The sequence below is a fragment of the Pristiophorus japonicus genome, chromosome 6 (genome assembly GCF_044704955.1).
Source record: "Pristiophorus japonicus isolate sPriJap1 chromosome 6, sPriJap1.hap1, whole genome shotgun sequence".
NCBI classification, from domain to species: Eukaryota; Metazoa; Chordata; class Chondrichthyes; family Pristiophoridae; genus Pristiophorus; species Pristiophorus japonicus.
This window is the reverse complement of record NC_091982.1, coordinates 10,224,552-10,242,966: the sequence shown is the minus strand read 5'-3', so window position 1 is coordinate 10,242,966 and position 18,415 is coordinate 10,224,552. Positions and strand designations below refer to the sequence as shown.

General features: G+C 46.3%; 1 protein-coding gene across 4 annotated transcripts in view; it reads left to right on the top strand.

Moving 5' to 3' along the window:
• dlg3 (discs, large homolog 3 (Drosophila)) overlaps positions 1 to 18,415 on the top strand; it is a 779,594-nt gene that overhangs the window by 602,354 nt on the left and 158,825 nt on the right. The window contains exon 1 of one of the 4 annotated variants that reach the window (XM_070882614.1): positions 10,838 to 10,980. The exons of the other annotated variants lie outside the window; for them this stretch is intronic. Within the exon in view, the coding sequence (XP_070738715.1) occupies positions 10,880 to 10,980 (101 nt within the window). The 5' untranslated portion in view covers positions 10,838 to 10,879. Of the gene's footprint in view, positions 1 to 10,837; positions 10,981 to 18,415 lie in introns of those variants that run through there. 4 annotated transcript variants of the gene reach the window in all.

Below are 18,415 nucleotides of genomic sequence, written 5' to 3'. Positions count from 1 at the left end.
ATACGCTGATCCAAAAAAGCACTTTCTAGTGCGAGCCTTCCTAGTGCAAATTGAGCAGACTAGTAGGTTTTTCAATAGCTGCCAGTAATCAGTTCAAGCTACTCCATTAGGAGTCCTGTCAGTGTGACTAGCTCCTCTGATAGATTGTCTTCTGTCAATAATGAAAAAGGTGTTAAGCTGTAAGAAAATAAGCTATTTAGTTAAAATTCAAATCAAGAGGTTGAATTGTTGCAGCATAAGGTGTTGGCAGAACCATTTGGAATGCTGTATATAGTCTAATTATCTAACTGTAGGAAAGATATTGCCTTTGAAACAGTGAAAGGCAAGTAAAGAAAATTCCATCCAAACATTTATCACTTATGATCCAAATCATTCACACTGAGAATCTCAGGAGGGTTCCAGTTAATTGGCAGTGAGGACTTGTGTGGTTCCAATTCACTGGGCGTGAGTACGGATATGGCTCTGATTACGAGGCAGTGATGGTAGACGTGTTGCTAGTTCCATGATACTGTATTGGAGATGTTTCACAATTGCATCACACTAATTACTTGGTTCAGGCTATTTGCATTTTGGATAGCTTGATCTGAATTACATGACAGTAACACAGTTGATTTTTTCAGATAAATGACAACAATGGTAACACAACATTGTTTTGTTGGAAGTATAATTTCCCTGGAATAGGAAAAGGTATTGTGGGCTTTGGACCCTCGTCAGACTTTTGCTATTAATGATGAATGAATTGTTATGAAGGGTTATAGATTTAAATTATGTAGAACATTCTAGGTACTACAAATCTTGTACAGCTATAAAATGATTGGACATTATGGAAAGTTTCTCTGATTAGTTTGTTTCGCAGCTCTCTCCTAGCAGCTGTCTGTACCCTGTTGCACCCTCCTCATGTCCAAGTTCCTCTTTCTCAGGGGGTTCAGGTTCTAATTCTGTCTCCTCCTCAGGAATCTCAATTCCAGGCCTTTCTGAAGACCGAAATTATAGAGGACACAGCGGGCCACAAGTCCAAAGGCAACATTTGAAGCCTACTGGAGAGAACCGCAGGATCTATCTAGTTGTGCCAATGGTCTGTTCCATTCTTATTGGTCACACTGTCACTTTTGTGTCAAAAGGTCCTGAGTTTAAGCCTCATTCCACGATTTGAGCACATAATCCAGGCTAACACTTCAGTACATTACTGAGTGAATGCTGTACTGGCAGATGTGTTGTCATTCAGATGGAATGTTAAATCGAATCCCCATCAGCATACTCCAGTGGATGTAAACGATCCAATGGTACTATTCAACAAAAAAAAAGCAGGGCAGTTATCCTAATGTCCTGGACAACATTTATATCACAACCAACACCAATAAACCAGATTATCTGGTTATGTATTTAATTCCTTTTTTGTGGAAGCTTACTGTGTGCAGATTGGTTTCCACGTTTGCCCACATAATAACAATGACTACCTTTGAAGAGTAATTAATTGGCTGTGATGTGCTTTGGATAATCCTGAGAATGCGAAAGATGCCACAGTTCTTTTTTTAAATTTCAGAATAGATGTGAGTCCAATTGTAGCATTCCCTCACTCCAGGGATAGTCCTTCCCAATGGTGTTAGCAGCTTTGGTAGTATTTGGATAGCTCTGTGTCTTCAAGAAGCCAGCCTGCATGCTGGGTATTGACAGAAACCTGTGCCTGTAGTTGTGCACTAATTGGGCATTAAGGGAATGAAATCACTTTTGGTTCACATAATGGTATGGATTGGTAGTCGGGGCTCATATGCCCACTTGACTGCAATCTATAGCTCCAAGCACTCATAGAAACCCTGCAATTTGATAAAAAGTAATGGCCTGCTCAACTATTTGTTTTGCTCCTGCATCATTTGTAATCAACTTGGCTGTGCGGGCAAACTTGCCTTATGCAAGAATGGACAGCAAACTGACTGACTTGGAGGGATTTACCTGTTGCCCCTTCCAATAATCCACTGGCCAGGAAATTAAGTGCCGCAGTGACTTTCTAATCCATTGTAAGAGCTGTCCTGATTCTTGACAAAGTTTGCAGATTTTCCTATAGGATATAGCAAAGCTCTTTCAGGGCTTCTGCACTAAACCACAGTATCCTTGTGTATATCTCCAGGGATATATTCAAATAAGATTTTCTGAGTCTACGCACCCAGGTGGCTGAGTATTTGAGAGGAAACTCCTGCTGTATGGGGCTGTCCCCTCTTGAGTTCATTGCTGTTCCTCCTCCAACGTATATATCACAAATAGGGCAATCCGCATTGGAAGCCTATATAGTAAATTTAGGGCTAGAAATTCGGCTCAGTAGCACCTGATGTTTCGCCGCAACAGCTGCCATTTTGTATTTAAAATGGCGTCTGTGCCGTGTGAGTACAATTCTGGTATAGGCCACACCGGACGGCATTTTGGTGAGGGCGGTAAGGTGGGTGTTAGGGGTGTGCGCCGGAAGTATGTCGAGTAGGCAGATTGTGATGTCGATCAGAGTGTGACGCTGATTTGACATCAGCTCTGCCATTTTTGTCCTCAACACTGGAAACTAATCTCGCAAATCTGACCATGCATTCAGCAACAGCAGGGATTTCCCATCAGCACTATTTAAAAGAATCATCAACCACACTCAGGTTAGTTGCTGATTAATTCGTACTGGCTCTGTGTAAGTTTGTAGAAGTATTTTGTGCTTTCCAGAGTTGTTTAAAGTTCGTAAGGTGACAGGGAGTGGTGTTGAAAGTGGAGAAGGGCTTGGTTCTGACTTCAAGGTTTCTGGTCAGATCGCTTGCTCCCAGTCATGGGTGCCGTAGTTACCATCCACCTTGGCCTGCAGCATGACAGAGAGATGGAGCAGAGGCAGCAAAGAAAAGGATAAGCTGCTCGCAGAGAGAGGAGGAAGGGAGGAGGCAACCAGCACATCCCATCCCATCCCCGGCCGGGCTGTCCATGATCACCTCATTCGACTATGGTTCCACTGAACACAACCCCAAATGCCCATTGTACAACAGTTACACACCTTACCATCCCCCTGTTCCGAACCATCTCAGCATCCTCTTGGACACAATGCTGGAATAAAAGTCACCACAAAAGAAATATTCTAAACCAACTTTATACATCAATCCATCCAATATTACACAACAAAGTCAATTAATCACCCATATGCAATCCCTTAGTGCCTGTCTCCCATGTGCCTTTGTCCTAGTGCTCCTGTGCTACCCTAGTGACTGTAACATGGCTGATGGAAGACTGCTGACTTTCAGTGGGGGAGACTGCAGATGGCCTTGCAGGATGATCTTGAGCTGCTCTGGTCCTCGAAGACCCAGCTGCGGACTGCACCACCTCGGCATAGGTGGCAGCAGTCTGGGCTGGCTGGCTGACAGGCAAGAGCAAGGGCCCTGGCGGGGTGGCAGTGTAGGAGGATGAATGCTGTAATCCTTGAGAGGACGGCAGATCCGTGCTCCACGGAGCCACAGTCACTCCCCCGGGCCGGCGCCTCAGCAAACCAAGTAATCTGTTAAGAGGACAGATTGCTGGACTGCTGTGACACTGCAAGCCCCTTTCCACACTGGTAAACGTAGTCATGATGCAGCAGTCTGAGCTTGAAGTCTGAACTTCCACTGCAGCACTCAGGCATGGGTGGCGTCTCCTTGTGCTGAGATTTTGGCCATCAGACACTGCATGAAGGTTGGGTCCACATGTGCTGGAAATCATGGGCTCCAAGCTCTGCGCAAAGCCCTGTGCCAAGTTGGTGCCGGACTCCTCCATATTCCTTGACATTGCACTCAAGCTTTCTGGCAGGCCTGCCAATGCACCAAACATTTCATTGTGCATACCCATCAGCCTTCTTCCATAGACCACCATATCGAAGTCCTCTGCAGCAGAACCTGTGTGTGACCTCGCCCTCTCAGGAGCTGGCACCTGCGCTACACTTTCCCCCCATGCCCGGTATTTCACCATGTGCAGATCCCGCTTCTAACCTAGTCTCTAAAGTATGCAGAGTGGTGACTGAGCTGGTGGCTGGGAGTGTGAAATCGAGTGACAGTGCTGTGTCTTCTTTTGTCTTCTGTATCGCTGTCTTCTTCCTCTTCAATTTCCAACTCCTCCACCAGTGCCTGGCCAGGTGGTAGTTCTTGGCTATCTGAAAGGAGAAAGGCACAAGGGTAAGGTTGTGGTGGGAGGGGGTGAAATCAAGAGGTGCATGCTTACACCATGTGAAACTTATAAATCAGAAGAGATTGTGGGACATGAGGGAAGTGGGATGTGAGAAGGGGGATTACGCATGAGAATACCGCCATCTTGTGTTGTTTCAGTCCTGCCGCTGGCTCCGGGCTCAGCGCTGGCCCTCTCAATAATGGCCAGTATCGTCTCCTCCATCGGTGTAAGGTTTTCCAGCCGCACCTGTCCCCCATCGGTTAGGTCCTGCTGCTTCCAGTTGTGAGCCACCTTGATCTGCAAGAGAAAGAGAAGTGTGTCAGTGAGTGTGGTGAAATGTGTTTGGGTGATGTGCCTGTCATGGTTGATATGTATGTAAACATTACCAATGTGTAAGACTTGCCACCAGGGGGTGCACCTGTGGGAGACCCAAGGGTCACCTGCACACCTGGGCAAGCAGGTATAAAAGGCAGTCTACCATGCTGCCTCCTCACTCTGGAGTTACAATAAAGAGACCAAGGTCACAACAGTTTGAGCTTAAGATATATAGTCTTGTGGAGTTATTCTAAATGTAACAATTGGCGACGAGTAACAGATCACGAACTTTCACTGTTATGGCTTCCGTTGGTATTCTTGAGAGATTTGTCGAGGGTGATGAATGGGAAGCCTTCGTTGAGCGTCTTGATCAGCACTCATGGCCAACGAGCTGGAAACCGCGATCAAGCGCAGGGCGATTATCCGCACGGTTTGCGGGTCCACGATATAACGCCTCATCAAAAATCTGCCAGCACCGACGAAACCAACAGTGAAGATATATGCAGAGTTGTGCACGCAGGTTCGGAAACACCTCAAGCCAAAGGAGAGCATCTTGATGGCCAGGTATCATTTTGATATGCAGCACCACTCTGAAGGCCAGGACGTGGCGAGGTATGTCGCCGACCTAAGATGCCTTGCGGGACCGTGCATATTTGCTGGATTGTTGGGGGAAGTGTTGCGGGACTTTTTCGTGCTTGGAATCGGCCACGAGGTCATTCTACGCAAACTGCTGTTTGCTGAATCCCTAGATCTGAGCAAGGCCATCACGATAGCCCAGGCTTTTACGTCCATGAACGATAACACTAAACAGATATCATTGCAGCATCGGAACTCAGCGGCAAATACTGTGCATGAAATAATGCCTTCAGCAGGCAGAACTCTACATGGCGGGGCCTACACGCCTGCAGAGGCCAGACCGAGGATGACTCCGAGTCCGCCGTGGGGCGTGAATGTGAATTCATTAACACCATGTTGGCGCTGCGGGGGTAATCATCGAGCCCATCAATGTCGATTCAAGCACTATGTGTGCAAGGGCTGTGGAACAATGGGGCAGCTCCAGCAAATGTGCAGACGTGCTGCGACTCACCGTGTGGTAGAGTCGGCAGAAGATGACTGATCCGGCGCGGATCACGCTGAACGAGTAAGAGAGGCAACTCAACCCAAGGCTGAAGAGGAAGTGTATGGAGTACACATCTTCACCACCAAAAGCCCTCCAATTATGTTAAGTCAAATTAAATGGCATTCCAGTTTCCATGGAATTGGACACTGGGGCAAGTCAGTCAATTATGAGCTAGAAGGCTTTTGAGAAACTGTGGGGCAACAAGGCACAAAGGCCAAAACTAAGTCCGATCCACACCAAGCTGCGCACTTACACCAAAGAGCTCATATCAGTCATTGGTAGTGCGGCAGTGAAAGTATCGTACGATGGAGCTGTGCATGATTTATCACTATGGATTGTACCAGACAATGGCCCAACGCTGTTCGGCAGAAGCTGGCTAGAAAAGATCCGATGGAACTGGGACGACATCAAAGCACTGTGCTAAATAAATTCCCGTCGTTATTCGAGCCAGCATCGGCAACTTCACAGGTGCCAAAGTACAGATCCATGTCGTCTCTGATGCATGACCCATTCATCACATGGCCCGAGCGGTTCCATACATGATGCGAGAGAAAGTCGAGATCAAGCTAGACAGACTTCGAGAGGAGATCATATCGGCAGTCGAGTTCAACGAGTGGGCCAGTCCAATTGTTCCGGTGTTGAAGAGCGATGGGATGGTCAGAATCTGCGGGGACTACAAGATAACGATCAACCGAGTCTCGTTACAGGACCAGTACCCACTACCCAAAGCGGATGACCTGTTTGCAACGCTAGCAGGAGGGAAGTTGTTCACCAAGCTGGATCTAACCTCTGCTTACATGACACAGGAGCTGACTGAACCTTTGAAAAAATTGACATGCATCAACACGCACAGAGGACTGTTCAGAAACCACAGATGCCCCTTTGGGATTCATTCGGCCAGAGGAACATGGAGAAGTCTGCTGAAATCGGTTCCGCGCACCGTGGTGTTCCAGGACAACATCTTGATCACTGGCCGCAACACCACCGAACACTTGCACAACCTGGAAGAGGTTCTCAAGCGACTGGACAGAGTGGGACTCAGGTTGAAATGCTCCAAGTGTCTTTTCCTAGCGCCAGAGGTCGAATTTCTGGGGAGAAAGATTGTGGCGGACGGCATGACGGAGGCTATCAAGAATGCACCCAGAACACAGAATGTGACGGAGCTGCGTTCGTTCCTGGGACTCCTCAACTATTTTGGTAACTTTCTACCGGGGTTGACCTCTTTGCTGGAACCATTGCATTTATTGCTACGCAAGGGTGACGACTGGGTTTGGGGTAAAGCTCAAGAGACAGCCTTTAACAAGGCCAGAAACCTGCTATGTATGAACCATGTAAATGTTTAATACTAGCTTGTGATGCCTCTTCGTATGGGGTCGGCTGTATGTTACAGCAAGCCAATGGATCAGGCATACTGCAACCGGTTGCATATGCATCCAGAAGCTTATCGAAGGCTGAAAGAGCCTACAGTATGGTTGAAAAAGAAGCATTAACATGCGTATACGGGGTTAAGAAAATGCACCAATATCTATTTGGGCTCCGGTTCGAGCTCGAAACCGGCCACAAGCCGTTCATTTCGTTGTTCCCAGAGAGCAAAGGTATTAACACCAATGCTTCGTCCTGCATCCAAAGATGGCCGCTAACGTTATCTGCGTAAGATTATGTAATCCGCCACAGACCAGGCACGGAGAACTGTGTGGATGCCCTCCGTCGGCTACCATTGCCCACCACCGGGGTGGAAATGGCGTAACCCGCTGACTTGCTCCTTGTAATGGATACTTTTGAGAGTGAGGGGTCACCCGTCACAGCTCACCAGATCAGGACCTGGACTAGCCAGGACCCGGTGCTATCACTAGTAAAAAGCTGTGTCCTCAATGGGAGCTGGTCGGTGGTCACAGGGGAAATGCAAGACGAAATTAAGCTGTTCTACCAACACAAGGACGAAATGTCCATCCATTCAGACTGCCTCCTCTGGGGGAATCGTGTAATTTTGCCAAAAAAAGGCAGGAAAACATTTATACGCGACCTTCACAGTACCCACCCAGGCATAGTCATGATGAAGGCTGTCGCCAGGTCGCACGTTTGGTGGCTCGGCATTGACTCGGAATTGGAGTCATGCGTGCACCAATGCAACACTTGCTCACAGTTGAGCAGTGCACCAAGGGAGGCCCCACTGAGTCTGTGGTCATGGCCCTCCAAACCATGGTCAAGGGTCCACATAGAGTTCGCTGGCCCCTTTCTCGGAAAAATGTTCCTAATAGCAGTGGACGCTTACTCTAAATGGATTGAATGTACAATAATGTCGTCATGTACGTCCACGGCCACCATTGAAAGCCTCCGGGCCATGTTTGCCACCCATGGTTTGCCTGACGTCCTTGTTAGTGACTGGACCATGTTTCATCAGCTCGGAATTCAACAAGTTCATGACCCACAATGGCATCAAGCATGTCAGGTCTCCGCCGTTTAAGCCCGCATCCAATGGTCAGGCGGAACGGGTAGTCCAAACCATCAAGCAGAGCTTGAAACGCATGACAGACGATTCCCTGCAGACCCGGTTATCTCGGATTCTGCTCAGCTACCGCACGCGACTCCACTCGCTACCGGGGTTCCCCCTGCAGAATTGCTAATGAAGAGAGCATTCAAAACCAGGCTCTCCTTAGTCCACCCAGATCTCAATGATCATGTAGAAACCCGGCGTCACCGGCATAACGTGTACCACGATCGCGCGGCTTATCACGTGACATTGAGGTTAATGACCCTGTGTTTGTTCTTAATTATGGTCATGGTCCCAGATGGGTTGCTGGCACTGTGTTAGACAAGGAGGGGCTAGAGTGTTTGTTGCCAAACTTTTGAACAGACAAACGTGCAGAAAGCACTTGGATCAGACCAAACTGCGGTTCACTGACAACCAAGAACAGTTTGAAGAGCACATTACCATCAGTGATCCACTCACACACACCCAACCAGCAATCGACCTCGCGGTCAACCACGAGGATGAACCCACCATACCCGACAGTCTGATCAGACCAGCCACACCGCAGTGCAGCACTGATCTGACCGACTCACCCATGCCAGGACTTCAACTCAGGCGATCAACCCGGGAACGCAGAGCCCCAGATTGCCTCAACTTGTAAATAATTTGTACATTAGACTTTGGGGGGGGGGGGGGGAAATGATTTTATGTATGTAAACATTACCAATGTTTAAGACTTGCCACCAGGGGGGCGCACCTGTGGGAGACCCAAGGGTCACCTGCACAGCCTGGGCAAGCAGGTTTCAAAGGCAGTCTACCATGCTGCTTCCTCACTCTGGAGTTGCAATAAAGAGACCAAGGTCACAACACTTTGAGCTTAAGATATAGTCTTGTGGAGTTATTCTAAACATAACAGTGAATAGCTGACAGTGTGCGCAAGCTGTGAAATGTGGGTGTGAGGCTTGCAGCAGTGGTAAGTGTGTGAGGGTGAGGTGAAGCTATGAATGAGATATGTCGTGTTTGATAGAGATTGATGGTAGGTGAGTGGTGCATTGAGCAGTGTGTGAGGCTAGTGGTGCTGATGGTGGGATATGACATTTGAAGTTGAATCACTGACCTTGACCACTCGTGGGAGGTCATTAAACTTCTTCCTGCACTACATCCAGGTCCTCAGAGGCTTCACTGCTGGCATTGACTACGACATCTATCTGCTCCCATTGCCTATTCCGCATTTGCCTGGAGAGCCTCCTGGCCCCCTGTGTAAACAGGACCTCTCTCCTCCTGTCTACTTCCTGCACCAAGGCCTCCAGTGCTGTATCCGAGAACCTTGGAACATGCTCTCTCTCCCCTATTGTGCTATCAGTACTACTCTGACTCTCTTCAGCCAGTTGAATCACCTGGGGCTGCCAGAATGCACCTTGCCTTTAAGAGGTGTAGACTGCCTTTACAAACTGCAGGCTAGCTTTAACTGGTGCTAGCCTCGCACAGATATAAGCCCCCTACTGAGCATGCCACAATCATTAATCAGCAGGCAACACAAGGTTGACGTGCTGCCTGCATTACTTTAAACAGGCACGGATTGATCCCACATCGCGATATCTGTGCTCGTTTTTGGGGCAATCGAATTTCTAGCTGTGAGTCTCTGTAAAAGCACAATGAAACATAGCAAATCATCTTTAATATATTAGCCTTCCTCGGCTGTCATGCTGTTTTATAGTGATATAAGTTAGATTGGTGGTTCTTGGGGCATTAAAAAATGGAGTTTACCACATAACATCATCTCAGCCTAAACCCATCATTTGCATGGCAGAATTAAGGGGGACATAACTTAAATGGGATGTAAGTCCCAAAACTGACCAGCCCTTAGATGGGGTGTAAGTCCCAAATCTGACCAGCCCCTGATAGATCTGCCATGTTTATGCCATATCAAACCATTAGAATTTCAGGGTCCATTACCGTAAATCTTCAGGAATCCAAGTCACGACTGCAACCTGAACACCTCAACCGCCATTGAGGAGCTGGAAAACCAGTTCCCACAGGGTATACCGGCATCTGAAGATGTGCTAACCTGCTCCTAGGGTGAGGTCAAAGAGATCCTCAATATAGGGAGTTCCTGGCCCACACCCTCCATGCCACTGGGTTTCTAAGGAGCGGATGGTGGCTCCACCCCTTACAATACGCCACAATGTTCTGGTCCTTATGTTGCATTTGCGGTGGAGATGGAGCAGATGTGCACAACTCTTTTGGAGTAAAACATAATTAATTAAATCAGGTGCTCCCTAATCTGGGGGATACTCCAGACACTTTTCAACCGCCCTTTTTTGTTTTTTTTGGGGGGAGGGGGGGGTTGTGGGGGTTTTTTTGTGATTTTTGCAGAAGTGCACACTAAGGATTGACATTGTGAGCCTGACAGTAATCTCATACCTTAATTTGCTAAAACCATGGGATCCATTTATTATTTAACCTTGACTATGATGTGAGCTGCCTACCAATTCACTGAGCAGCCCGCAACCTTTCAAGGTTTTTTTTTAAAAACATTTATATTCTTGACACTCATCAAATACAGTCGTTGGAAATTGTGATTACAAATGCATTCGTGTTGCAGCCTAAAGCAGAACCGAATTTATTATCGCACAGGCTTTGAGAGGCTGTTGGAGATTAACAGAATTATGGAGCAATTAAATGTCATGACACTTTTCTAAACATGAGCTTGGATAAGGCTGCTATGTGTGGAGCCTGTAACACATTCATAACATACCATACATGCAGCAGAGAAAGGCAGGGGGAAGAACAAGAGCACTAGAGAGGTGTTTCAGTAAATAGCCATGTTCACCGTCAACGTTTCTTCGTCCATGACAATCCCACGAAATCCTGCGGTGAAACGGCAAGTATGTCAGAAAGCACAGAGGAAGGTACATCCTGGCAGGTAATGTGATTATTGAAATCTTTTTATTCAAGTGGCTATATATTAATTCCAAGAAATGCCTGATATATTTGATTCGCTTCCCCTCAGGCACAATGCACGTTCACTTGTATGTGTGCGTGTCAGAATTTGTAATGTCTAAAAGCACTGATATTTTTGTTCAATAACTCAAAAGACTATCAGACTTGCTGTGAGATTTTGCATACGCTTAATGTGCATTATTCTGTTTAAAGCGGTTGACTAATTATAGAGAGGACCGACTCTAATTTCCGAGATTTGAACGTGCCTTATTTGAATAGCTTTTCAAAAAAAAACTGCATGATCGGTCTTGTTAACGTAACAGCTGTAAGTTTTCAGTACTAAACCATCCTCAGGTTTGTGTCGAAGATGCCTACACACGCAAAAGAGCGCTCGTGAATGAGTCGTTTTTTTAAAAAATGACATTAATTGATCAAAATAAATCTGGGAAAATTACTGCATGGATGGAGGAAACCAGCGGTGGAAGGAACCTGCCAGTTTTAAGCTGCGGGTCCCCAGGCACAAGGGACCCGCAGTTAAAAGCAAATCCAATACTGTTTTTTATTCTGCAAGAGCACTGTACTACGTTTTGTCCAGAATGTGGAACGCTACGACAAAAGCTCGGGTGTTCAGATAAAGCACTGTGGGGCTTGTTTCTCCACGCTTCCCACATTCCAAGGTGGCTATCAACTCCAGTCTGTTATTGCTGGGAAAATTGTTCTGATGATGAAATTGACCGAACGCCATTCGTATCGTGTCTGTTGCAGCTCTTAAAGTGAAGCTAAACAACATGTTAAAACATGCGCAAAAGGAAATGAAACCTTTCCTTGTGTCAATTAAGTGCCGACATTCCTGACATCACCAATTTTCTTCCGCGACCGGTGGGACTGTAGTGCATCATCACCCCCGGGTATGGAATCTTAATTTAATTTGTTAAGTTTCCTTTCCTTTTTTGTTGAGTTTTAGTCTTTATTGGTTGTACCACCGCACATGCTTGACTTTAAATTGGCAATTGCCAGCAATAGGAGTCGCCAATTTCATTGGAAAAGGCGTGAATAAAAAGTGGAATAATATTGGTAGAAAGCACTTATAGACTTATCATCATTGTTTAGAATTACCCTGAATATTACTATCCGTGCAAAATTGGGTTCAGGAATTTTAGTTAAAAAAGAGAAAAGGCTGATTTTAATCTGTTAAGGACGTGTTATATTAATAAGGAACTGGTGCAACATTCCACAGCTGCATAGTAAAATTGAAACCTGAGTATTTTACTCCAGATTAGACTTTCATTAATGAATTTAACAAAGGGGAAGATTTAGAATTGTAAGTATAGCAGTGATTTAAAAAAACAATAATAATCACAATTTTGTTTGACCATTGGTTACCTTCTAGTGTCAGCTGTGGCTCAGTGGATAGCACTCTCCCCTGAGTCAAATGGTTGTGGTTTCAAGTCCCACTCCAGAGACTTCAGCATAAAAATCTAGGCCCCAAGTTTCCACATGATTTGCTCCTGATTTTTAGGAGCAACTGGTGGAGAACGGAGTATCTTAAAAATCGCATTTCTCCACATTTAAGTTTTCTGCAGTTCTAGTCATGTCGAACAGTTTCACTTTTGAACAGAATTTTTTTTTCAAAAGGGGGCGTGTCCGGCCACTGACGCCTGATTTGAAAGTTTCCACAGGGAAAACGTGCTCCAAACTAACTTAGAATGGAGCAAGTGAAGATTTTTGTAGGCCTGAAAAAACCTTGTCTACACATTAAAAAATCAGGCGCAGGTTACAAATTAGGCGTCTGGAACGAGGTGAGGTGAGGTGGGGGGGAAGGGAAGTCATTACATTCTACAATAAATCCTTAGTTATACTTATACAAATATTATACAAATAATTCCAACCTGAATAAAAATTTATAAGCAAAGAAAAGATTAAATAAACCATGTTCCTACCTGTGTGAAAGTGCTTCAGGCAGGGAGAAGGCTGCAGGAAGCCTCACAAGTTGAGGCAGCCGTTCCCGACGGCAGGGGGGGGAGGCAGGGAGGAGGCAGCCGTTCCCGACGGCAGGGGTGGGGGGGGGGGGAGGGGGAGGCCCCCCTGCCGTCGGTCGGGCCCGTCGGGAAACGGCTGCCTTAGCTTCTGAGGCATCCTGCAGCCTTCTCACTGCTGCAAGAAGCCTCAGTGCTGATCATGGAAGGGCAATGTGCTTTTATTAAAAAATTTTAAAAATTAAACAGCTACAAAGAACGACAAAAATGGCCGAGTGCCAATGTTTCCTTCACACTGAGCGTGCGCGAATGCTCCAACGCGCACGCGCAGGGTTGCCGGCACGAAAAAAACTCATTTAAATGGTACCCGCCCCCTCCTACTTACAAAATCGGCGCGAGTGGTAGGCTCCGCCCCCTGGGCGCCGCGCCAAGCTGACATAGAGCTGCAAAGCGCTTGAGAATAGTGCGTTTTTTTTCAGGCGCCGTTTTCGCCGCGAAAAACGGGCGCCCAGCTCGGAGAGGCGCCTGTTTTTCCGGGTGTGGAAACTTGGGGCCCTAGAGTCACTCCAGTGCAGTACTGAGGGAGGGGCTAGCTTTCAAATAAGATGTTAAACCAAGGCCCTGTTTGCCCTTTCAGGTGGATGTAAAGGACGCCAATGCACAATTTTGAAGAGCTAGGGAATTTTTCCTGGTGTCCTTGCCAATGTTTATCCCTTAACCCCAACATCGGTAAAACAAATTATCTCGTCATTATCACATTGCTGTTTGTGGGACCTTGCTGTGCGCAAATTAGGTGCTGTGTTTCATACATTACAACAGTGACTACACTTTAATTTTGTTGTAAAGTGCTTTGGAACGTCCTGAGGGGGTGAATGGTACTATATAAATGCAAGTCTGTTTGATATATCATAGTGGAGCAGGATGAGGAGAGGATGGTCCAGAATGCTCAAGGCTAGGAGGTGCATAATGTGCAACAAGCAACAACGCTTCTGCTCTCTTGTCCTGGCTCCCACTGTAACTGTTTTCTAGGCCTGTATTTGCTGCTATCCTGATCCAGCCTTGACTTGCACTGCTCTGTAGGACCACACTTCCACTGCTTTCCTGATCCACCATGATTCCCATGAAAATATTTGTGCATAATCAATTATTTAGATTAAAGGAAGACAAGTAATCAAGTCTGTACTGCAATATATTTTGAGTTCCACACTGTGTCCAGCTTGTGTGATAGTTTTGTTTTCTGATGCAAAGGAAGTGAGGATTGGGGGACCTCAGGATGTTCCAAAGCACTTTGGCACATGGTAATTCCTTCCTGCAGTACATTCTCTTTCCCATTCGGGAAAAAATAATACAGAGCAAACTGCATCATCATTCAGATTTCACTTCTAATACATTTCTTGCAACATTATTAATATTTCTATTAGTACATATTTTTTGCATTTACAACCGTAACATTCTTTTATAGAATTTCAGAACCTGGTCAGGTACTTGGTAACTGCACTCTCAAACTCCAAACTGCCTAGTGTTAGGCCCTCCATTTGCCACAACTTTTCTGCAGTTGTTGATTTGCTCAGCCAGACTCACCTTTCACCTTCGATGCCCTCATCTCCAACTAAAACTTCACTATCTTCCATCCCGGTAGTTGAAAAGAATTTACAGCACTGAAACAGGCTATTCGGCCCAACAGGTCTGTGCTAGTGTCTAATATTGGATATTAAAGGAATCAAGGGATATGGGCATTGTTATATATGTAAACTTGTATTTACTCTGTACAGCCACCAGAGGGCTCATCCCCTGGAGTCCCAAGGGATCCCATAATCCCTTGGGAGCACAGGTATTTAAGGAAGCCTCACAGGCTGGAGAGGCACCCTGGAGATCTGCAATAAAAGACTACGGTCACACTTTACCTTGAGCTCACAGTGTTCAGTCTAACTCTTTCTCCATATATAACAACTGGCAATGAGATACAGATAGCGAACCCAAAGAGGCAGAGAACAGAGGGCATCCTGGAGAAATTCTCAGAGGGAGATGATTGGGAAACTTTTGTGGAGTGACTCGACCAATACTTCGTGGCCAACGAGCTAGATGGGGAAGAGAATTCTGCCAAACGAAGGGCGATCCTCCTCACCGTCTGTGGGGCAACAACGTATGGCCTCATGAAGAATCTGTTCACCCCAGCGAAACCCACAAGAAATCGTACGACGATTTGTGCACACTGGTCCGAGAGCATCTGAACTCTAAGGAAAGCGTTCTGATGGCGAGGTACCGGTTCTACACCTACAAAAGGTCTGAAGACCAGGAAGTGGCGAGTTATGTCGCTGAGCTAAGACGCCTTGCAGGACATTGCGAATTTGAAGGACATTTGGAGCACATGCTCAGAGCCTTTTTCATACTTGGCATTGGCCACAAAACCATACTTCGCAAACTTTTGACTGTAGAGACCCCAACCTTGAGTAAAACCATAGCGATAGCCCAGGCATTCATTGCCACCAGTGACAATACAAAGCAAATCTCTCAGCACACAAGTGCTGCTACAAGTACTGTGAACAAAGTAATGTTTTCGAATCGTAACATACAGGACAGGTCACACATACCTGCAGCTGCACGTCTGCATATGACTGAGTCCACCATCAAGGGTGATGAATGCAAAGCCGTTAACACCTTGTTGGCGCTGCGGGGGTGATCATCGTTTCCATTCATGCCGATTCAAAGGGTACATTTGCAAAGGCTGTGGAACAATGGGACACCTCCAATGTATGTGCAGGCAAGCTGCAAATCCTGTTAAACCTGCAAACCACCATGTTGCAGAGGAGGACAGATCCACGGAGGATCACGACGAACCAGAGCCTCCGACTGAGGAGGCAGAGGTACATGGGGTGCACACATTCACCACGAATTGTCCCCCGATAATGCTGAATGTTGAACTAAATGGACTCCCGGTGTCAATGGAACTGGACATGGGCGCGAGCCAGTCCATCATGGGCAAAAAGACTTTCAAAAGATTGTGATGCAGCAAGGCCTCAAGGCCAGTCTTAGTTTCGTGCGAACTGGAGTTAAGAACTTACACAAAAGAACTGATTCCTGTAATTGGCAGTGCTACCATAAAGGTCTCCTATGATGGAGCGGTGCACAAGCTACCACTCTGGGTGGAACAGGGCGATGGTCCCGCGCTGCTCGGCAGGAGCTGGCTGGGAAAGATACGCTGGAACTGGGACGACGTCCGAGCGTTATTGCCCGCTGACGACAATTCGTGTGCCCAGGTCTTAAACAAATTTCCTTCGCTGTTCGAACCAGGCATCGGGAAATTCCAAGGAGCAAAAGTGCAGATCCATGTAATTCCGGGGGCGCGACCCTTCCATCACAGGGCGAGAGCAGTACAGTACATGATGAGAGAAAGGGTAGAGATCGAGCTAAACCGGCTGCAAAGAGAGGACATCATTTCACTGATCGAGTTCAACGAGTGGGCCAGTCCTATCATCCTAGTCCTCAAGGCTCAAGGGAGACGGCACCATCAGAATCTATGGCGATTACAAAGTAACTGTCAATCGTTTCTCCCTTCAGAACCAATACCCACTACCAAAGGCCGACGACCTTTTTGCTACGCTGCGGGAGGAAAGACATTCACGAAGCTGGATTTGACTTCAGCCTACATGACGCAGGAACTGGAGGAATCATCGAAGACCCTCACCTGCATCAACACACACAAAGGTCTTCTTGAATATAACAGATGCCTGTTTGGAATCTGATCAGCGGCGGCGATATTCCAGAGAAACATGGAAAGCTTACTGAAGTAGGCATATGAAATACTTGCTTTTATTAGCTGAGGCATAGAATACAAGAGCAGGGATGTTATGCTTGAACTATATAAACATTAGTTAGGCCACAGCTAGAGTACTGCGTGCACTTCTGGTCACCACATTACAGGAAAATTGTGATTGCATGAGAGAGAGTACAGAGGAGATTCACTAGGGTGTTGCCTGGACTGGAGATCTTTAGCTATAAGGAAAGATTGGATAGGCTGGGTTTGTTTTCTTTGGAACAGAGGAGGCTGATGGGAGACCTTATTGAGGTGTATAAAATTTATGAGGGGCCTAGATAGAGTTGATAGGAAGGACCTATTTTGCTTAGTGGTCAATAACCGGGGGCATAGACTTAAAGTAATTGGTCGGAGATTTAGAGGGGATTTGAGGAGAAATTTTTTCACCCAGTGGGTGGTGAACTCACTAAGAACTCAGTGCCTGAAAGGGTGTTAGAGGCAGAAATCTTTGCCACATTTAAAAAGTACTTGGATATGCACTTGAAGTGTCGTAACCTACAAGGCTACGGACCAAGAGCTGGAATGTGGGATTAGGCTGGATAGCTCTTTGTCAGCTTGGTGTGGACATGATGGGCCAAAATGGCCTCCAATCGTGCTGTAAATTTCTATGCTTCTACCTTTCCTGCAACTCACTATTTCAATCCTTCCAATCATGTTGTTCCCCTTGCATTGCACTAATGTGGCCCCAACCAAATTCGCAAACAACTTTTTCTGTGATTTCAACTGTGGTGCATTATCATTCCTTGTCTCATGACATCTCTTCCCACTCTTGCACCATGACTGCCAGACCATTGTTTCCTCTGAGCTAAGCAGCCTGGGACTGGCTTTCCCAAAGTTAAGTTTCATGCATGCGCGAAACTGTGAATAGGCCGCACAACCCCTTAAACGGCCGTGCACCCCCAAAAGATTAGGGGAAACATTGCTCCAGACTCCAAAGGTCTATCCTTGGTTGCCTCCTCTTCCTCATCTCCATGCTGCTCCTTGGTGAACCCATGCATAGACAGATTTTGTGGTGCTGAACTATACACATTCATTTTGACTAACCGTAGTCTTTTCAAACTTGCTAATAATGACATTCTCCATGAAACAGTTCTCTCATCCAAGTGGTATTAATGTGGTTGTTTGTCTTCTTCAGTCAGTGTCCTTTTTGATTGAAATCCAAATCTATTCAACACTTACTAAAGTAGTTTTTTGTGAGTATTGCCTGTTAATCTATTTCAAAGTCCTCACTTTCTCTTCTCTTTGCTCTGTTTAAATAAATTTGAATTCCACCTCCCTCCAATGCTTACTGACAGACAATCCATTTTCCTTTTTTCAGGTCTGTGGTTTTAAATATTGTTGTGTAGTAACTATATTGTAACTGTGGGAGTAGGTGTGAGGAAGAACTGATTGTGGAGAGATTCTTAGAGATGGATTTTCGGCTCATTTGTGCATTGGTTAGTGCCTCGGCGGGGTGTTAAATGCTATTTATAGGCGTAATGCCGGGCATCCAGGATTTAGCGCCTGGCCGGTAGATTTGGCTATTGGTTAGCGCCAGTGCAAAAACCCTGCCGTCTATTTTTAGTGTGACGATAAAGTCAATCGTCGCGCCCCGGATAGAACTTTCGCCCCTAACGCCTCATTTAACG